The 23,466-nt window shown below is 39.7% G+C and overlaps 1 protein-coding gene across 4 annotated transcripts in view; it reads right to left on the reverse strand.

The window, feature by feature from the left end:
* The window catches only part of csnk1a1 (casein kinase 1, alpha 1), a 46,238-nt gene that overhangs the window by 19,570 nt on the left and 3,202 nt on the right, over nt 1–23,466 (reverse strand). For 3 of the 4 annotated variants that reach the window (XM_022214840.2, XM_022214838.2, XM_022214839.2), the window contains exons 3-5: nt 8,780–8,906; nt 7,715–7,813; nt 2,024–2,107 (exon numbers count right to left, since the gene is read on the reverse strand). In XM_022214840.2, coding sequence (XP_022070532.1) covers nt 2,024–2,107; nt 7,715–7,813; nt 8,780–8,906 — 310 coding nt within the window. The remainder of the gene's footprint in view (nt 1–2,023; nt 2,108–7,714; nt 7,814–8,779; nt 8,907–23,466) is intronic. The other variant, XM_022214841.2, reaches the window with a different exon arrangement.

Consider the following 23,466-nt stretch of genomic DNA (forward strand, 5'->3'; position numbering starts at 1 on the left):
CAGGTGATGAGCAGTGCCTGGTTTTCTCCACACATACCGCTTAGAATTAACACCAAAAAGTTCAGTCTTGGTCTCATCAGACCAGAGAATCTTATTTCTCATAGTCTGTGAGTCCTTCATGTGTTTTTTGGCAAACTCTATGTGGGCTTTCATGTGTCTTGCACTGAGGAGAGGCTTCCGTTGGGCCACTCTGCCATAAAGCCCCGACTGGTGTAGGGCTGCAGTGATAGTTGACTTTGTGGAACTTTCTCCTATCTCCCGACTGCATCTCTGGAGCTCAGCCACAGTGATCTTTGGGTTCTTCTGTACCTCTCTCACCAAGGCTCTTCTCCCACGATTGCTCAGTTTGGCTGGATGGCCAGGTCTAGGAAGAGTTGTGGTCGTCCCAAATTTCTTCCATTTGAAGATTATGGAGGCCACTGTGTTCTTAGGAACCTTGAGTGCTGCAGAAATTCTTTTGTAACCTTGGCCAGATCTGTGCCTTGCCACAATTCTGTCTCTGAGCTCCTTGGGCAGTTCCTTCGACCTCATGATTCTCATTTGCTCTGACATGCACTGTGAGCTGTAAGGTCTAATATAGATGGGTGTGTGCCTTTCCTAATCAAGTCCAATCAGTTTAATTAAACACAGCCGGACTCCAATAAAGAAGCAAAACCATCTTGAGGAGGATCAGAAGAAATGGACAGCATGTGAGTTAAATATGAATGTCGCTGCAAAGGGTCTGAATACTTATGACCATGTGATATTTCAGTTGTGTTTTAATAAATTTGCAAAAATTCCTACATTTGTGGGTTTTTTTCTGTCAAGATGGGGTGCTGAGTGTACATTAATGAGAAATAAAATGAACTTTTTTGATTTTGGCAAATGGCTGCAACGACAGAGTAAAAAAATTTTAAGGGGTCTTTCTGTACCCACTGTACATCTGCTAAAGGTGGCTACTTTGAGTCAAAGTTTAGAATACACTTTGGTTTCTAAATGGATTTTTTTTTAAACTTAATTTGTTGATTTGTTCTATTTGTTCTATTAATTTCAGAGTGCAATGAGCCATTGACATGCATAATTGCCAATGAAAAAGAGGGGTGTTCTAAAACTTCTGACCGGTAGCGTAATAGCAAGGCAACAGAAAGTCAAATAACTTGCTACAACAACGGTAAGCAGAAGACAAATGTTTTCTACATAATTCCATGTGTTCATTCATAGTTTTGATGCCTTTAGTGAGAATCTACAATAGTCATGAAAATAAAGAAAAACTATTAAATAAGAAGGTGCCTCCAAACTTCTGACTGGTTTTCTATATATGTATATATATAAAAATTAGGGTGATTGTGGTTACTGAAACCTGCTTGTAAATCTTTAAATAAGCTAGCACCATCTTTTTTTTTTTTAGAAATTGTTCTATTTTATGATCCACCCACAACACTGTTTAAGTACCTGTTTTATAGTATTTTCCCAATGTTCCACAAGAACACAGGGAAGACTGCTTTCTGATTTATTCCCTTGAGCTTTGAAATACCCTGTCACCAAGTATGACAATGTGGGCCATATGTCTTTAAAACACCCATGGCAAGTTGCTTGCAATTTTAGAAGGAAAAGTTTATTATCATTACTGTTATTATTTAGTTTCACTATTGGTTTACTTGTTTGTAATATTACCCAACATTATATATAACTTACATGTAGAGGTTATACAAATGGAGATATGTGAATGGATGCAAAATATTTTCATTTCAGATGCAAAGTTATAATGTGGTCATCTGGAAGCATTTGAGCAATGATTAGAGACACCGGGACCCCTTGTATAACAAATGGGGTTTAATGTCTGTTTCTTAGGCATTTATAATGGAAAGTCAGATTTCATCAACCCCTGTAAAATGGTGAATATTAAATGAGTACACACACTGGGTATTATACAGGGCCAAGATGGGTGCTTGTGGTTTGATCACTTTAAACCTGTGTAGTTGGGTATGATTGCAAAGCGACAAGTGCTGTTGTGAGGCAGCTGATGTTGTGGTAAAAGTCACACCTGGTTTAATCCTGAGAAAGATGGGTCCTGAGAAGAGCTAACAGCCAAGCTTCTTTTCCTCTTCCCCACTGACGAGTCTAAACACTAGGGCAGACAGTAGAGGGGCAGGGGTCAAAATTACATAGCCTCTATCCACCTTTAGTCACAATCAAAATGAGTACAACAGGCACTTCTGTTTGCACCCACATGGTTTTCTCTCTTTGACAAAACTAACTGGGTCCTGTACAGCTAGGATAGGTACCCGCTTCTGCACATCCAAGACTGGGCCTTCACAAACACAGAAGTCCACTTTAAATATTTGAGGTACAGATATGATCATCATGGCCATCAGTCAAGAAGAAACACACATTTTCGTGATTTTCTTCTGTCAGGACAACCATGGAAAGATCAACGCTGTACAACAACAAGCCAGAAGTGTCTCTGTAATCTAGGAGACATTGACACGACTATATAATGTCTGACAGAGACAATAAGGGTCATTGCAGACAAGCTACACCATCACTCAAAAAAAGACCTTGGGGACAAGATAGGATTCGGACAGCAAATTGTAAATGGCCAATGGTTGTCCATTTTTCAACAACAATAAATAGAAAAAACTGAATGCATACAAAATGTGTGCTAACAGAAAAATATCTGAACAGGCTCTCTGAAAGAGTGCAAATCCCTCTAAGTGACTAAACAAGGATCAACAATGGGTTATGCCTTTACTAAAGTTGAATTAGTATTGTAGGGAAGTGAGAAATAAGCCAAAATAACACTGGTGTACATGACTATCTCACACTAGCAACCATTAAGATGTTCTCTGATGCTCTGAAGTGTTACATTTATCTCTAATGTACGTGTTCATTTACCAATGGTAAAACCAATGGATGTTAAGTTTACATTCGTTACTGGCATCCAAATTACTTGGCTATATCATAGGCTGCACAAAAGTCATAACCAAGCAAGATAAGTTTATTAACAAATGACAAGCTTGCGCTCCTTATTTGTCCTTTTAAGGCAACCAAAAATTCTGGTCTGACACTCAGTTAAATTGTTAACTGCTGAATAAAACAGAGCACCTTTGAAGTTGAAACAGGGACTCACCTAAACGGTAGTTTGCATTTATATAATGTCTTTTAACCTTCACTAGGGTCTATGAAGCGTCCACAATGCGTTTCTCATTCCCACACGCACTCTCACAAATGGCGATGAAGCTGCCATGCAAAGTTTTCACTTGCCATTGGGAGTACCTTACGGTTTAGTGTCTTGCAAGGACACTTTGGCACATGGAGGTGCTTGAGGCAAACTGCCAACACTGCAGTTAATGGATGACCTGCTCTACCACCTGAGTCATTGTGAGGTGTTCTACAATGCAAACATAAAGGACCAGTTGAACCTAAAGCTGTACTCAGTCCTCGTCTGACTTGAGGTGGAGGTGTACATGATAAAGTCAAAATTAGAATTCTGGGCATTTTCTTTTGCTTCAGAATCAATTATTATTCTATTTGAAAGGAATCTATTTTGTTTTTGCCTCCATTTTAGTGTGTCAAACCACAGATTGCTGTCTTTTGCCTATTAAGTCACAATAACTAGAATTGACAATTACGTGAACTTGCTTTGAGTAAAGGAGGACAGAGATGTTTGAAACTGTGAAGCATTTCTGTCATTTTTAATGTATTATGTATGTTTTCTGCATGCACTAGCAAGCATTTTAACTTTATGCTAGATTAAATTTCTAACATCACTGTTAACATCTTCTTTGATGGTCTGTGTGTGTGTGTGTGTGTGTGTGTGTGTGTGTGTGTGTGTGTGTGTGTGTGTGTGTGTGTGTGTGTGTGTGTGTGTGTGTGTGTGTGTGTGTGCTGCACATGTCTACATGTGTGTTTAAGTAGGTGGTTTATGTCAAGCTAATACTGTCTTGAATACCATAAGCCAAGGTATGCCAGCAGAACATTGCACTGGAAAGTAATTAACTGTCACACACATCACTTGTCTGTGGTTTTAATGTTGTGGTTGATTAGTGAACATTATGGTATATCAGAGATATCTGAAGTGCAATGCATGAACTCACAAAAACTTAATACCCTGACAAGACAAATACATCCTCAAAACAGTGCTAACGACTATTCTAGTACCACGGATTATAAATTCGGTCGAAGTGAAGAGAGTTCCTTTTAGTGATCCCATACTTCTACTGTGCAACAACAAAGTTAAATCAAATGTATCCATTCACCAAGCACAATGTTTTAAATTCGTTAAATTTGAAATAGAAAAGACAACTCATTTAGAACAACTACTCCGCATTTTAAAAAATTCATCTGTTTTTGTCAAATGAGCACTGTCTGCATTTAACAAGCTCTACTCCATTGTGAAAAATGGAAGGTTTCCAAAGGCACCTCTATCAATCAGCAAGAAAGACTCAGAGGAACTGCTGTGTTCACACACGACAAACAGCAGACTACACATTAATGACAAAGGAGGAAAAAATCCCACACTTCAACTCACCAAATACTGCAAGCCCAAAAAATAATGGGTATATAATACTCTTATTTCTAGCAACTTGATTATACACAACTCAGACCATGTACAACAACTAACATGTCAAGGAGACAAAGAGCTTGAACATTTTCACTATGTGGGTAGCTAGAAAATCAGCACTCTTGTCCAGCATGCAAACAATTCTTCAGAAACAATGCAGTACACAGTCCAACATTACTCTAATTGAAACTGGACATAAACAAATACAAATAGTTCCAACTATGGACATTGAACTAGGGGTACTAATTGTTATCTGACTGATTGCTGTTCTACCTGTTCTAATGCTGAATACATCGGGTCCCAGACCAACTTTTCACATCAGTAGTACTGGTACACCTAACAGCTAAAACTACTGTTCCCAGCCATACTTTGGCCACATTCTTTTCATCAAATGCAACCGATCATGTCGGGTGCTTTATCGTATCTCTGTGCTTCCCACAGGCTGAGAATGCACTCGTGGTGGTGAGTGGTATGGTGTAACAAATATGCAGGTTGAGACACATGCAGTGCAGAGGGTGTGGCAGCAGGTTGGTTCTGCTCAGCTGCAGAGGGCAAGGTGGGGCAGATTTGTGCAAAGGGATGTGCCAGGTAGGGTTGACTGACCTAGCTGGTGAGCAGCTTCTAATCGAAGTAGAGGCCGAGTAATGCCGAAGACATTTCAGGTGTGTTACACTAACTTTGTATGTTAAAGTTAGTTAAGTAATGCTGCTCCTGCCGTGCCAGTGAGGATGTCTGTGCTACAAACAGTAATCCAGTATTCTGAAACTAACCTTTGCACATGTTCACAAAATTACTTACATGCAGATACTACAATATACCAATAATTCCACTGCCACTTACGGCCATCGGTAGATGCCATAGAGGTAACACGGCACAGTGAAGCATCTAAGTCCACATTCAGTTACTGCAGCAACAAACCTAAAACCGGTGTGTGGACAAAATTTAGACTATTTGAAAACAGTGAAATAAGTAGTTGCAATGCAAAATTTACTCTAGTTGAAGCCAGTTCTGCTGTCACTGGTCACACCAATGCGATGAGTGGTTAGTTGCATTTGACAGGTTTTTGGTCTTGGTTTGGACTGTGGAGCCCTACTATAGTGAACAAGTTAATCACATTATGTAAATTTGGTGTGAGGATCACTTTGATGCTGCTGTGAAGAAATTAATGACATTACAGAGGGTTTACTGGGGAAAGTACAGCTCATTTGCTTTGTTACTTTATGTTGAATCACTAGTTGAAAAGCAATTTCTAATGAAGCCACTGTTTGACATTTAATTCAGACTTAACCTTATCCGTTAATGAATTTCAGACTATAATTAAGACTATTACGGAGTAAACTTGTTTTTTTTATTGGTCAAAAACTGTTTCATCAGCACTTGGAGAAACTTCAACTGTATTCCATAACCTACTAATTATTGATTAATGTGGATGACTATTGGTCAAAACTTTTTATAGTAATTTGTATCCCTACTTCAGCTACAGAGCTTAATTTCAATATAAACAATATATGATAATGGAAAAACTGTAATTAAAAAATTGCATTAACAGCAGGAATGTAGTTTACATGCTGCAAGACAGATGACGTTAACAAGCATGTGAAATGATACATTTCAAAGCAGACATCTGGTGCAGGAAGGCGATATGACCACTGCAATTAGTCGCTCCAAAGTTAGTAACATTCAGATGTTAATTGCCACCATTTCTAAAGTTAGTAGTTGTGGTGTTTTATATGGAACAGTGTACTCATTACTACACTCAGTTGGTAATGGCACTATAGGCAGCAAAGTCATTCTCAAGGTTAAACTGTGGGAGTGAACTAGCTGTAGAGCTGTTTTAAGAATCAAGCACCTTTATTGGCACATACAGATGTAGTGCATATTGGGTAGAGTTTCTGGGAGCTGTATTTACTTTCATGTGCTGTATCATATTGTATACATGAAAATATATGAGAAAAAATATCTATGAAGTGACAAAAAGACATCAGCAGGTGTCTGCTATTTTGGAAATCTGACCCATTTTCAAATAACTGATGCTGTGTGACCCCTCTCTCCCACATTTTGTTCGTCTTGTGCCAATGTCCAACTCTTCTTATGGTTGTTCATGTTTACTTTTCTACTAACTTGTGTGTGCATTCTTCCTTGTAACATAGCCTAAAAGAGCAAAATCAGGGCTGATCCAAATAAAAGACAGATTTATTGTAAATGACATCTGTTTATCGCTGTTATTGCACTATTTGTTTGTGTGATAACTATCAAAATTCTTTCAATGTCCAACCCAGTTTAAATGCAATTACAACAATAAAACTAATATGGGGAGCTTTTAGGGAACATTGGAAATCTTTAACTTGTACATAAAGAATATTAATATTTACACATCATGATAATGACACTGACAGGAAAATGTCTAAATAAAACCTACAACTGAAATGACAAAATAATATACACTGATCAGGCATAACATTATGACCACCTGAATAATATTCTGTTGGTCTCTTGTGTTGGGAGAACTCAAGGTTTCCCAGCAGAACATTTTATTATAACAAGACGATCAATGCTATTCACTTCACCTGTCAGTCGTCATAATGTTGTGGCTGGTCAGTGTACACTAAGAGTGTAAAAATAATAACATTTTGTCCTATTACTTGTGTGTCGTAACTTCAAAATTGACAGCGGGGCTATTTAGTACCATGAATACGGCACTTAAATTTTCAGAAGGCATCCACTGCATTTTAAGTTCTTACATCTTTCAAAGGCAAGCAACACATTAACATATCAATACTGGTTATGTCCTCTCTCCTTTGTAGATTTTAATTTCACGAGTAATTATTGGTTGCTGTTGTAAAAAGACGAGACAATATTGCTGTCATTCAAAGTTATGCGAATACATATGATACTGCTGCAGGCGTCCTAAATCATGCCATGGACCAACTGCTATTGCACAGTTTGTCTGAAACAGCATTGATGGTGGGTCTAGCCACAGCCACGAAAAACTTATTTTAGCTTAAGAGGTAGCAAGTACACACATGAACTCAACATGGGGAGATAACTGTCAAAAAAAAATAAATATGGACATCAACTAGAGATCAGGATGGTGGACTTTGTTTGCCAACAGGTCTAGAGACCTTCAAGAAGCCATACTTACAGCACATACAGGACCTGGACAGATCTTACCTTGTTACAATGACGGCCGATACCCATGAGAAAGTTGTCTGGTTTGATGTCTCTGTGGATGAAGTTCTTTGTGTGTACATACTCAATTCTGCTGATCATCTGAAGATTTAAAAAAGGCAACGGTTAATCATCATCTCACCCACCATAGGAACAGTGTACTAAAGATAGTGCTGCACAAATACAGCAAAATGATAATCAGAATTATTTTAAAGATTACTCAGGTCACAAATATGTATTACAAATATTCAACAATTTTAGGAACATTTTATATTTAAGGCACTTAAATCAATAGACTTCTGCTTTCACTTTCATGCTGTGCTATATTGCTACTAATGTGCTAATCTTAGCATCTAAATAAATTTCTTCTTCACCTGATTGAAGCGCATCTTCTTACACACACACACACACATATATATATATATATATATATATATATATACACACATACACACATATATATTTATTTACAATATAAATAAAACTGCACCCAAAATGCTTCAGTTGCTGAATATCTGCTCATGCCAGACAGTATGAAAGCTACAACGAGGTCGCTGTTTAGAGAGATGCCCCTAGTTTCTCCACTCAGTTATTGCATCAACACACCTCCAGCAGGCTGAGCGACCAACAATTATTTAAAAAAATTCAGCAAAGTTGGAACCAAATGATTATCTATAGTGGCTATTTTCAAAGAGTGGAGTTTTCTGTGATTAGAGTACATGTTTTAAACATTATGGTCAAAGCAGCTATTATTAAATAACCATTTCATATTACCAAACGTTAACTGCACTTGCGCTATCGAAATGGCTCCTGTCTAGAAAAACGTTTTTTCTTTTCTTTTTTAACCAGACCCCATGGCTTTGATCTGTGCAAGGAACCTCATGTCCCTTCAGGTAACCCAAGAAAAGATGATGCTTACTCCACACAAAGAAAACATGTTTTTAGGTATGAAACTGGACCTTCTTGCCAAGAGGAAGTACCACCCTACAATTGTATTGAACTACGTTCCTTAAACATGTTCACATTTTCAAAGGTTTGCACAAGTGGAAGCGTGTATGATGTAGCTACCTGGTCTGCCAGCATAAGGACCGTTTTCATGGTGAATCGGCGAGAGCAGAAATTGAACAGATCCTCCAGACTCGGTCCCAGCAGATCCATGACTAGGACGTTGTAGTCCTTCTCTTGGCCATACCACCTGAGGAAATAGCAGCATTATTTAGGAGGTTCTCAGTCAGTCACAGCACATTCTCTACATCAGTTGTACAGGCTGAACATACATCAGAAAGAGTTTGGCTTTCTTATTAAAAGGTTAATATACATTGTCCATTTGTCAAATGTGTTTTATTGATTGTGGATAGATGCACAACTCCCCCCTAGGGATGAGAAGAAAGTAAGATTATCCATGCAAAAGAAAAGTGATACAAAAGTCAGACAAACTCACAGGAGACAATGAAAGACAATGTCACAATATCAGTAACACATGTCTAATTTAACAGACCACAGAGCCAATAATAAACAATATCAAAACAATTAATTAAAAAAATAAATAGAAGACTAACCATGAATGATGACTATATTACATATATTTATGTTACAAAAAGATAAAGTTTGAAATAATGTCTCCTCTAGATTCCTTCCAGCTAAACTGTGTGTAATGAATCAGGCATCAAACGCATTATAAACCCAGCAGCATTATATCAAATATGGAAGCTTCTGTTCTAGTAAATAGGTAGAGACTTTGTTTTTCAGTTAGACATACTGAGGAGATAACTTCAGCTTTTGTGGAGGTTAAATGTATTAATCCCTACAGTACTTATCTGATTAATAAGGGTTAGGGTTATATATACAGTCATGAACTAAAGCTTACAAACCCATGTTTATCATAGTAGTCCTGAGTTGCTAGTGACTTCTGTAACACTGAAGAATTTTCCATGATGGAAATCCTGAAAAACATGGGTCTTTGTCACAAAAAATACATCTATTTTTCAAAGATATTACAGGTTTTCTGCAAATATGACTCAATCTGCTGGCTCAAAAATAAATACTTGAATTGTCAGTGTTGATCATGTAGGAAGTGCTTTTCTTTTCTTTTTCTTTTTTTTTTTAAGTGCCATGGCCTCCTAATTTCTCACGAGTGATTGCAGGCGACTTCTTGTGGCAATTGAAATATGAGCCATTTTACACATTCCTTAGTTTCTGCCACAAACACTACAGTTAGAAAGTCTGAGGATCTCAAACAAAAGCAACAATCTGATAAAGCCAATGACTGACTCGAACAAGTCAAGAAAGTCGCTTGGTTCCATTTCAAAGCAGCTACAATCGTGTTCAAACCACTGTAAGTATGAAGTGCATGGCACAATCGTGTCAAAGCCACAATTAGGGAGAAAACACAAGCTGCTGAGGGACAACTGGTCAGGATGGTCAAGAGACAACCAAGAAACACCAAAAAGCAGGTTAAGTGTGTCATACATGGAGGAAGCTGCTTTTCGAGCAATGACACCTTAAAGTTTGACAGAAGTTAGCTCCTGATCACAAGGGCACCGAAAAAGTCTCCTGGAAGTAAATGTCTGTGGTCAGATGAAACTAAAATTTCGCTATTTAGCCACAATGACCAGAAGTATGTTTGGAGTCCATCAACCAAGGGCTCCAGAATGCGACCAAAGTGGTCACATACGCAACTTTTTTTTGGAGTGTGTGTTAAAATCTCAAGTGGTTGCAGTTGTGCGAGTGAATGATGAACATTTAGCTGTTCTTGCTCCAACTTAGGGCTGCAGCTAACGAAGCCTGGAGTAATCGTCTGAGCATGAAACGGCATCAAAAGCGGAAGTGAGCGCGCAATGCAACAGAAATCACCATCCAACTGGAGCGCAGAACACCGACGGATGTCGGTGCATATATTATGTATGCATGATGCAGTGTGGATGTCCGCGTTTGGATACAGCTGTACAGTAAACGCTGACATCCGTGTTTACGATAGATCGCGGATGTCCGCGCTGCATCATGCATACATAATATATGCACAATGCAGCGCCGATGTCCGTCCGTGTTCCGCGCTCCGGTCGGATGGTGATTTCTGTTGCATTGCACGCTCACTTCCGCTTTTGATGCCGTTTCATGCTCAAACGATTACTCGAGGCTTCGTTAGCTGCAGCCCTACCCCAACTGGTGGCGGTAACTACTGCGTTAGCCACAGCGGTGGTATAACTTATTTCTGGCCTTGTCAGTGTGTTCCTCCTTGATGTGTAAAAGTTATTTAACTGTTGTGCAGACTTCAAACAACTTTGACAAAAGTGGAGGCAGAAAAGGAGAGGTCCAGCTCAAACATCAGTTGATTAGAGTGCAGGAAGGAACGCACAGACTGAACAAGAGAAAGAAAAAATGTAATTCACTCAATTACAATGGCTAGTGCAGTAGCAGGGCTGCAAAAATTAAACTATTATTTACCACAAATATGCTTTAACCACTATATGAAAATGATAAACTTGTGCTTGTACTAGGGAAAATTTGTCTCTAGCTACTGTGGCTAAAGTGCTAGAATTTTGTTTAGCCACATTTACCACACTTATTCAGTATCTGTACTTCAGCGCGCGAAGTTGTGGACAAAAGACAAGACAGTTGAGGACATCATCTTGGGCTTTGGGAAATACTGATACAACTATATTTTTCACCCTTTTCTGACAGTTTATAGAACAAATCACTCAATTGAGAAAGTAATGGACAGATTCAAAAACAATGAAATGACCAATTAATTGCCAGCCAAATAGCAGCTGAAGGCCTAAATAGCAATAATACAGGAAGAAAAAAAACGCATGGGTTAACAAGTTGGGATGCACAAGGACCAGGGGATTGGGGATGAGGGAAGTGTATGTGCACGTGTGTGTGTGTGTGTGTATATATGTGTGTGTGTATATATATGTGTGTGTGTGTGTGTGTGTGTGTGTGTGTGTGTGTGTGTGTGTGTGTGTGGCAAAGGGGGAAAGGTGTTGGTGCAAATGGAGTAAGCCAGGTGCAGAGAGCGAGAGCAGTAGTCCGAATCCTTTTTTCTGATTGGCTGAGATGGGACACGTGAATCTAATAATGATCGGAAGCATTCGGGTCCTTCCAGTTATACTCGGTAGCGCTCTTCAGTAAAGGAGACACGGTTTGTTATTTTCTTTGATTATCGTTCGGCAAATTATGAAAAAGGTGTAAGTTAACCCTTTTTTCACATTTATTAGGCAAAATTAGCTTCGCCACCGTGGCTAAACATGCTAAAAATGGCTTTGCCATCCTCAGGAAGGCTTCGCCTGTGGCGAATGGCTAGCGCAAGCACAGTAAACCGAGGTATCTACATTTAAAAAAGCACTCCGCTCCTACAAGGCACAGCACGCACCGTTTCTCCACTCATAGGAAACGACATGTAGATAAAATCACCGTTTCATTTTAGTCAAATTTGAATCAGGCAGCAAGAGAACATTACGGCACCTTATTCTACATTTTTCAAAGTAATTTTTGCTCAAACACCTGTCTGAGAGCAATATAGCCACCAAGTAGTATCTACCACAGTTTACGAGGTGAGGGGATAAGGAAACATTGTTAAGTACAGTGTCCATCGATAAGCAAATGCCCAATGTTCATTCCGTCACTCACCATTTTACATTCAATACCGTATGATGAATTAGAAACAATATTTTGTGATGAGACTTGAATTCTAGTTAAGGTTCTCTTCCATTGCCGTTAATCATCTTTGATATACTTCTACACATCGACAGTGTCAGCAGGAAAAGTGGATGCCTTGACATTTTCTGTCTTCTCAACAAAATCTTTTAAGAACTTCTCACAGTCCTCTGCAAAGGTGGCAAAACAATAGCTTGTGTAGGGTTTACTAAACTGTCTACGGTAATGAATGATAGTCTTGTTTCTCAGAGGCAAACTGACCGGAGAAATAAGAGTCTCTCACTCCTTTATTGGTTAATTCAATAAAGATAACATTACCCCATACAGAACAGGTGACCCTGAAGTGTAGATTCATTTACATTCAAACATAATACATGATCTTTTAACCTTTCAAATATCATTTATCCAGAGCTTTGTGACGGGTGGATGGCATGGCCTAGCTTTTAAGGGTGCTTCTTGTTCCAAACACATATTTAATTAATTAACCACATTATTTACATTCTAACACGAAGTACTAACACTGAAGAAAGCATGGTAAAAGCAAAGTTTGCAGCCAAGTTTCTATTTAAAAACGTATACATGATTTCCTTACAACAGCGAATAGCATAGATATGGTTTACAGCTAATAAAGTCCAATTCATATCCGAGATGAAATCCCTCACGGAAAGTCTGGAAGCCCAAGATAAAAACTAAATCAATATTGTGAAAGAAATTATGTGTAGGAAATGATACATGTCATTTTAGATTAAATGATACACTTCTTTAAAAAATTCAGACAAAACAATTATCACTAGTGTCAACATGAACTTTAAAAACAGCCAATAAAATTTGGCTACAACTGACAACAGGAAAAGAAAAAAAATCTGAAAGTTCTAAGAGCTAAAGAGAGATGAATAATAATGCAAGCACCCAGGTATATCACAACTGATTCTGAACATCAGAACTTCCAAACTCAGCTACAAGGTTGTGTAAAGGCACAGATCCATGAAGGCCAGAAGAACAAAATCAGTGGCCTCCAGAATTCTTTCAAGACTCTTTCTAGAGCTGGCTGCCCAGTCAAATTCAGCAATCGAGGAAAACAGTCTTGGTAAGAGAGGTGGCCAAGGACCCAATGGTCGCTTCCAGAGACCATGTGTGAGGTGCCTGAGTGTAGAGTGGCATGGGAAAAAAATTAAGTAACAAATGCACAAGCCAGCAACACACAATGTGAAAAAAAAAAGCAAAGAGACCCGAGTACTTTCTGAATACACTAATGGAAACAGCAACCATTTGTACGTACTTTGTGTTGAACAGTCAGAGCGAGTAAAATATGAACATAAAAATTTAAAGCATGTAAGGAAAGCTACGTGAAAGTGTGTACAACTACACATATTTCTCAGAAGAAGAAAAAACTATAATCCCACACTAACATGAAAAGTGTAAAATGTCAGACAGGATAAAAACAGCATAACTGCTGCTGCCATAGCCACAAAGGAAAGCTGCAAAGAAATGCAGACTGTGTGAAAGCGGAATAAATAAGCTTATTAAAATCATTGTCTTTTTGTGTGTAAGTTGCTTAGATGTACATTTCTTTCCCTTTAATGCTAATCACAAAAGCATAAATTATTTAATGAAAAACAATCCAGTAATACGAATCTATTTTCATGGTGATGTGGACAAGGAATTTGGTAATCTCACATTAAGTCTCATTCCTTTGGCTACAACACATTTTTAGTCTGACTTTCGGCTGCTTTAACAGTTTTGGGAGCAAGTAAAGAACAATGTCACAACAATGTCAGATTATCGCAAAATATAGAAACGTACACCTTTGACTTTTTTTCTAGCTGGGTTTCTTTTTCTACAGCCACTCTGTTGGCTCAAGCAATGTCCCATCCACAACACTATCTGATTGGCTGTTACTAGAGGTGGGACAAAAGATCAATATGCCAATATATCATTGCTATAGGACCTCAAAACACAATTGATACGCTGCTGGCAAATATCGATATTGTAATTTAAAAAAAGGTGTTCTGTTTGGAGTTGAGTCGCCACTCTCAGTTCCCAGCGTCACTACTTGAAGTCTCCATGCCGTGGCACATATCACTGAATGACTGCGGTTAATTTGACCAAAGAAGACCAACTGAGAATTATGAATAAATGGCTGACAGTAGGAAACAACTGAGCAAAGCCCCTCCAAATTTCAAGTCAAAACGTTTTTTTCCCCATTGTATGGCACATAACATCAGCTAAAGTAGTTAAAGGACTTTCAAAAAGTTGAAAATCCACAGATTCATTCTGTTTTCATAGTTTCTGGGTTTGATAAATGGTGTCATTTTGATGGTTCTTTTTTAGGAATATAATTTTTTATTTGTAAACAAACTAAAAGTTTATTATTAATTTATTAAAAGGATGATGATTGCAGTTTAAGTTCTTAGTCCGTTAATTAGAAACCAGTATGTATTCTAAACTTCTGACTCAAAGTTGTCACCTCTGGCAGATATACCAGCTGAAACATTTAACTGGACTTAAAGGGGAACTTCGGTTTTTTTCAACCTGGGGTCTGTTTCCATATGTAATTTCATACATGTGAGTGATGGAGAAATGAATTTTCGACATCGCTCCAGTATTTAGCCAGGCAGGCAGCTTAGCAGCTCAGCTAGCAGCTCGGCTAGCGAAAAGTATGGGGCAGCTGCCCTCCCCGTGTCAAAGTCCGCCCTAACGTGCTTTTGCTCTCGCGCGATTTCGGAACGAGATTTGCTTTCTAGCGTCCTGAGATTTGGATACAGACCACAACAAAGAGCGATCGCCAGGTAATGTGGAGGCTTTTGTTCACTTCTCATCTCTAGTATGTTGTGGGACACTCATTGAGACTGAGCCGGTCAGTGTGGGGCAAAAGCACGTTAGGGCGGACTTTGACGCGGGGGGGCCAGCTGCCCCATACTTTTCGCTGGCCAAGCTGCTAGCTGAGCTGCTAAGCTGCCTGCCTGGCTAAATACTGGAGCTATGTCGAAAATTCATTTCTCCATCACTCACATGTATGAAATTACATATGGAAACAGACCCCAGGTTGAAAAAACTGAAGTTCCCCTTTAAGGTGAGATGAAGCCTTAATGTTCTAATTTGTAACCATGTAGTTATAAGTGTGCGTTTTTCCATTGTTGTGTTAAATTTGTTCCCTGTGTATCGTCGGAGTCCGACAGCATAAGCATGGATATCTCCATCTTCGCATTTTGTCTTCTATTTACAAGTACAGGGAAAGTGAAGCGTGACGTCAGAAGCTGGGTTTCCATTACAGCTTTTCGCAAAATAAAAGCGATATTTCTAAAATTTCGACAAAGTATATTTGCGCTTTGAACGTGTTTCCATTGAAGGTTGTTCTGGCCGGAAGCATCGTAACTCTCGTAAAATATCATCCCGCGAGATTTCACTACAGGAAGACGGACGCCCAAAACCTGTTTCTATCTCCTTATAACACTCTGCATTCCTCTGCTGTTTGCTGTCTAGTATGGCAGTGATGTTTTTCTCAAGAATGGCAAGAAAAGCCTCGGTCTCCTCTTCTGTCCACATGTACCACGCCATGTTTACTCCGAGAGAACTGGTCATGTGACCAGGTACCTCACGTCTGGTGACGTATAATTGTGGAAAAAGTGTTTCCATTGTGCTTTTCCGATATTTTTCAATATCGAAACGTCTGAAAAACCACCTCATGAGAGCGTAAAAACTTTTTGGCGATATTTTAGTCCTTTTTCGAAATTCAGGTGTTTCCATTACCGGTTTTTTATTGCGCTATTTACTTTTTGCGCAAATCTAAGGGTAATGGAAACGCAGCTAGAGTTGGTAGGTCCTCGCAATACAATCAGTCAACTGGCCAATCAGAAGTAACGCTGACCCCAGAGGTCACTGCAGTCCAAAAGACTGTGATATACCAATGCTTCATGATGGTAAAACAGCCACTCGGTGGAGGCCTGAGCTCTTTCAACTCTGACTTTCTAATTCATGATTAGAGCCTGTTCATGAAACAGCATTACAAGGGCTGAGTCAGCGCAAAGAAAAACTCAAGAATGAGGAAAAATGGAAACTATGACAGGTGGTGACAGGATGAAAGGTAAACCTCACTGTAACGAGAGTGGAGGAGGGGCAGCAAGACCAGCAGGTTGGACAGGTTCTAACAAGCCTGTTGCAACATGAAGCAAGCACTGCAATTAGAAAGGTTTAGTGAGTGAGTATTACAGTAAAGGCAGAAACGATTTACTTTACTGACAAACTACAGAACAAAAAAGTCAAGAATGAAAAAACACAAACAGGGGCGGCTTTCTTAATCTCAGCTGACATCATTTGGGGGATTTAAGGTCAATAATACAACAACCACCAAGTTTCCAAATTTCTGTTAACAGAGTGTACTGTTGCTAAGGCTGCCTCCATTTCATAGTACTGATGCTAGGTTTACAAAACATTGCAACAAATTCACTTCCTGATGCCTTTTAAGTCTTTCATGTTGCCAACATTCAGATTCATTCAGAGTTTAGGTTTCAATCAACTCATCGGTAGGGATGTCCCAAATGATGCATCGATGCATCGTCTGAGCACGACACGTCATCAAAAGCGGAAGTGAGTGTGTAATGCAACAGAAATCACCGGCCGACTGGAGCGCGAAACACGGCCGGACGTCTGCACTGCATCGTGCTTATATTATGTATGCACGATGCAGCGCCGATGTCCGCGTTTAGATACAGCTGTAAACGCTGACATCCGCGTTTACGATAGATCACAGATGTCCGCGCTGCATCGTGCATACATAATATACGCATATTAGGCGTACGCCACTTTCTAGCCGTTTTGTGCGTACGCAAGCTTTATAAATGAGGCCCCTGGTCCCTCCTCCAGCTCTCCACATCAAGTTAGGTATAGTCAACAAGCTCTATGATGAGCTTAATAAGGTCTTTCCTACACTTGATGACTGGCCAAAAGCTCTGTTTATTATCAAAGAGGAGTACCACGGTCAGTGATTTGAGGGCAACGAATGCTCTAGACTCCTGCACAACTTAGACATGTTGCAGAATATGTTACCAGAAGAGCTTCAGCCCTTTCACAAATGCTTTGTTGCATTGCAGGAAGCAATGAATTCCTGTTTTGGGTACACCTTGGATGCGTCTTTCAAGGACAAGGTGGCAAACTTTGCAACTTGCTACCAAAGTCTCAATTTGTCCATCACAACAAAGGTACATGTGTTAACAAGACATGTGCCTGAATTCATCGATAGAGACCAGAAGCCTCTAGTACATTTCTGTGAACAAGTTGTGGAGCAATGTCATTCTAAATTTGAAAAATTATTCAGTCATTACAAAATCAAAGATATTAATCATTCGAACTACATGCACAACCTTTTTTGTGCAGTAATGCATTTCAACTCATACCACATTTAACAATTGTTGCTTTAGTTTAAGGACTTTCAGGCAAGTATGTTCTGAAGTTTTTGTATAGTATAAGCCTATATAGGGATATATTACCTGGCAGGTAAGAAAGTGTGTAACACATTGTTATAATTATTAAGGTAGTTTAGGCTTCAGCTGCTTAAATATAATACCAATGCAAGCACCTTTGCAAAGAAAAGTATAAGGATAAGTAACAAACCGTTCTTGTTTGAGGCAAATGGGTTTATGGTGTGATCAGTAAATTTACTAGTATTTGAACTTGCCACAGATTTAGTTATCACAAATTTGCAATGCACTTGTGTCCATAAGCAAGGATGAACATCATCAAAATTTTATCGGTACTTTTACAGATACTGCTTATCGATTCGGTTACATACTTTTTGATTGTCTGCTGTGTATTAAAAGAGAAAAACACAGTACACACAGATTGCTTTATTTTCCTGAATGTACTGCATTCATATTAAAATTTATATAGACCGTAATGTTGTGACGATGGATGATCAAAGCACTGTGGCCAGTGTCACAATCACAAAATAAAACATTACATTTTCATTAAACCGTCCAGCATTATATCTGAATTAAACATCTGTACCTCAAAAAGATAATAGTTAATCGTCATTACACTGGGCAGATAAAACCTGTTTCAAGCTTTACTTTAGTATAAACTGAATCCAGGACTATGACAGTATTTTAACTGTGGAAACTTAATAGTTTAGTGCAGAGAACAGTTTAAGTACTTCTTTTACAAACATCCTTAGAAAACAGTAGAAATTAGGGCTGGGCGATAAATCGAATTAATTCGCAATTTTAAAACCTGATGATTTGAAAATTTGCGAAATCATAAAATCGAGGCAAGCTTAAATATATAACAATACAGATTCTTCTTCTGCCTTTCACGACTTGTGCACTGGCGTTTGCTTCCGCCTCTCATCTCCTTCTGTCAAAACACTTACAACCCCACCCCCATCATGGCGGACACAACAGCAGACGAAGAGTTGGTCGCAAGAAAAGAGCCTCATGTTACATCGATTATATGGAAGTGGTTCGGCCTTGACAAGACTGACACAGAGCAAAATACAGTCCATGTGCAAGGTTTGCAAAAGTACTGTGAAAACAAAGAGTAGCAGCACAACTAACCTCTTTCAGCACCTCCAGCAGAGGCATCCTAAAGAATGGGAAAAGTGCCTGCAGCTACGGGAGTGTGGCATGACTAGGGTTGCCAGCCGTTCCTTAGAGCAGGGGTTCCGAAACTTTTCAGCCCGCGACCCCCAATATAACAGTTCCTGATCCTGCCGACCCATACTATCCTCCGAGGTGACTGAAACCTAACAAAACGTGCGCACACGTGGCACGCACTAAAAGGCATAAATAAACACAGGCTAAACAACAACAGAAAGGAACCGAACAGCCTGACAACCATGATATGATTTTACATCTAACAATTTACTGTGTGATGAAATCTGAATACGTCAATTAAAAAAAAAAAATCTACAGGTAATTTATAGGTGAACATTGTTGCGGTCATGTGCAACTTACTTATTTATACATTTTAATTTCCATGCAAGGAGAAGAATATTTCAGTCAAAGTAACAGCCATAACCTGTGGCACTGAGTAAACATAGGAACATCATTGCGATGCAAATTTACAGTTTTGGGAATAACTATGTTACAGTGTCGCTCAATCTCAATTAATGAGATGGGTGGGCACTGTGCATGGAGCACAGCAAGTCTATTCTTGGTTTAATTTTGGAGACAGCCACTCGGAGATCATCCTCCACGTTCAGACGCGATCTGCATTTGTTTTTAATATATGTCAATGCTGAGAAAGTTTTCTCGCACAGGTATGTACAGCCAAACGGTGTCAGTACATCCATGGCAGCCCTGGAGAGCTGAGGATATTCTTTCTGGACTGAAATCCAGAACTCTGAGAGTGGCTTAGAATTAAAGGCTGTCATTAAGGTGCGGTCACTGGACAGTTCAAGCAGTGCGTCCTCCATGTCGGATGACAGATGACCAGCGGTCGTTACAGTGAATGGGGAACGTATCCAGTCATATTTTTCCGGTGTCGTTTCCTCTGGGAAAAACTTGCTGAAATGTTCCAGGAGGGCTTGAAGGTGGGATGTGATAAACTCCGTAACAGCGTTCACACTCAGATCATTTTCCTCCATGAATTCCTCCAGTTCAGGAAACATGTCAATCCTGCCCATTTCAATCGCCCTGTCCAGTGATCCAGTTTCCTTTTGAATGAGCAGATTTTGTCATTCAGCGACATGTTTGTGTTTTCCCCTTGCAATGACATGTTCAGTCCGTTCAGTTTGTCAAATATGCAAGACAAATACACCAGCCTTGTCAACTAGTCAGGGTCTGTCAGGTGGTCAGCGAGCTGGGAACCATGCTCCATTAGAAATAAGCGCACCTCATCCCGCAGTTCATACAGGCGGCTCAGAACTTTCCCCTGTAACAGCCACCTGACTTCTGAGTGGAACAGCAGGCCCTGATGAACTGATCCCAATTCACTGCAGAGTGTGGAGAACAGCCTGGTGTTGAGTGGACGGGATTTAATGTAGTTGACCATTTTGATGGCGGTGTTCATAACACAGTTAAGCTCTGGGTCGAGCGTTTTACTCGCAAGAGCTTCTCTGTGGATAATGCAGTGGGTGAAGTGTACGTGGGGCGACACCTGTAAAACTCTCACTTTCAGTCCTTTTTTCCCCCCAGCATTGCAGCAGCACCGTCTGTACACACACTGATGCACTCATCCCAGAAAAGCCCCTCTTCTTTTAGTTTGCTGTCAAGTTTAGCGAATATGTCCTCACCTGTGCACTTTGCTTCCAGCGGGGCGCAAAACAGCATGTCCTCATTAAGTTTTCCATCAAAACTGTATCTGACGAAAACAAGCAGATTGGCAGAGTTTGACACATCCAAGGATTCATCTAACTGCAAAGCATACTTCCCTTGCTTCACTCTGTCAATCAGCTGACATTTTATGTCCTGAGCCATGTTGGTGATGAGCCGGGATATCGTCCCGTCAGACAGCGGCACTGCTTCCATCTCCCGCGCCTGTTTATCTCCACACATTGTCCGACACATAACAATAGCAGCAGGTTTTATCAGGGTTTCCCCAATTATGTGAGGTTTTTTTGCCTGTGCAATTAAATATGCCACCTCATATGACACCTTTTGGGCTTTGCTAGGGATTGTTGTTTGGCTAGATAGGACTTTCTTTTGGCCTTGCAACGCTCTCTCTTTTCAGCGGAAAAAATCTGTTGGTTTGGCGGCAAGAAAGGGATGCTTCATTTCAGTCTCTCAGCATTTTTACAGGCTTTAAACTCTTGTGTGAAAGCACCTCAGTGCACACCACACATTGGGGATGCAGTACTTCATTGATAATGATGCACGTGAATCCATACTGAATATATTCCTCACAATAGTTGCAAAACTTGGAAGACTGGTTCAGCTGCTTACTGATCCCCTTATAGTGGTGGTCTCCTTCTCCGCCGAAAGGTGATGGTCTTTTTGAAGGCGGTTCTCCGCTCTCCTCTGATTCCTTCTCCACTTGCCTCTCTACGTTTTTTGTTGTTGGCATTAACCATTTTGAAGATATCAAAGATTCAAATCCTACTGTATTGATATGCGATGTTCAGACGAAATCCACTACTGTACACTGACGTGTGTGACGTAGTCTGTGATGTTTACTGAGGCGCTGTGACCTGTCACCAACGTTGACGTAACCTAGTCGTTTTATTAGTGTTTGCATGTAATCAATAACTGACCATCAAATCAATTTAGTACGGTTCAAAAAACATTTTAACATTTTTTTAAAGTAAGTTTTTATATAACTGTACATCTTAAAATTAAATGCAGAACTTGAAAAAATAATGGCTGAACAACCTGAACTAACTTAAATAAATATTAAACAAGATTTAAATCTGAAATAAATTAAACAATTGAACACTTTTACATTTTTTCCTGTTTTATATCACTCCCCTTATATCCCTGCTGCTTAATGGGAGAATTGAACTGCAGCTCATCCTGACGGTGTTTTGAATATGGTCTGAATCGTGTCAGGGTCCTTCTCAAACACATCTGGAGCTCTTTGGTCAGTCTGGAACGATATTTAGTTTTTATTATGCTGAGAAAGCTGCCTCACAGCTGTATGTTTAGCCAAACATGCATGTGCAGGGTTACTTTCGTCTCGGTGTCCTCCTGTCTGTCCCTTTTGCCTCTCAACAGTTTTCCGAAAGCAGAGCTTGCTTAGCGGCTACAATGCTCAGACTTCACTGCCTGAATAGCATCACGTGGGATGTCTGAACTCGTACTTAATTGGTCTGCGTTTTTCCTGTGCTGATAACCAATGCCGGTTACATGTAGACTTGAAAATCATTTTGCAACCCCTCCTTGGCGTCTAGGTTGTCAAAACATAAAAGATGCCTCTTTTCCATCATTGTAAGGCACATGTTGTGCTACAAGCCCAGTTTTATCAAAAGTAGCTGTTTTTCAAGTTGCAGAAATAATTTTGGTGTCTGAGCAGCCGGCTGTGAACAGGGACCGCCTGCAAATTGCAAAACTGCTGCAACAGCGAAGAGAGACACAAATATTCAATAACCTCACTCTGATACACTGTAGTGTCAACAGAATCACTGCAGCCTTCAACTGGCTCCAGTTGACACAATGCCTGCAGCTTGATAGACAGCTACTTTCAATAATGGCAACAGCAAATTCTGATTTCAGCTGAAAGTTGTTGCCCGGGGGGGGGGGGGGGGGGGGGGGGGGGGGGTGTGTGACTCGTGGACTCCCGCGATGTTATCAGCGACAAGAGGAGTCATGGTGGGTGTCCTTTATTTTTGTTTCTGAAAGGTGGCAACCCTAGGCATGGCTAGATCTAGCCATAGAAAACAGACCGCAAAGAAACAACAAAAATCGATTAAAATCGTAATCGTCCAAGATGACTAAAAATAAATAAAAAAATTAATAAAAATCGGGATTTTATTTTTTGGCCATATCGCCCAGCCCTAGTGGAAATACAGTAATTGTGCAGCCTCAAAACCACTAAACTCTGCTGATCTGTGCTTTCAAAGTGAAACTAAAATTTTCATCAACAGTTCAGACAATGCTCTGAATTTCAAGGTAAATTGATGAACACTGTCACAGTCAAACAGCTGGCAAATGCTTACTTTTAAGCAGTAGCAAATGCTTGTACAACGTAATTAACTCTGTACGGGCTGCTAGTAGACATAACATACCTGGTTAGTAAGAGATGAACTATGAACGTTTCTTCATCTGTATGTGATGAACTTTTGCGGAATGTTTCGACAGATTGATCGTGTTTCCGCTTTGACGTGCAAACGACTTGTTACACTTGTGACAATGCACATTTTCTAAATTAACGTAGTGAAGTGTAATCATACTACTGAATGTTTGTCCCCTGTGTGCTGCATGGAGCTGCTCCACCCTAAACACCTAACCCTAGCCTGTAGCTTGAACAGACAGAACTCTGCGTCTCAGATTTGGAAGGCGAAAGTGCATTATAAGCACATACACACATCTAACAGTGATGAGATGAAATGTGCAACTTTCTTATTACAGTACTTTAGGCAGACTAGTTAATGTCAAATCTTATCGATCCTCTGGTATTTAGAAAGTTCACCCCGTCTTAGTACCCAACCCTATCCATAAATGATGAATCAA

Source organism: Acanthochromis polyacanthus, chromosome 10 (genome assembly GCF_021347895.1).
Source record: "Acanthochromis polyacanthus isolate Apoly-LR-REF ecotype Palm Island chromosome 10, KAUST_Apoly_ChrSc, whole genome shotgun sequence".
NCBI lineage: Eukaryota > Metazoa > Chordata > Actinopteri > Pomacentridae > Acanthochromis > Acanthochromis polyacanthus.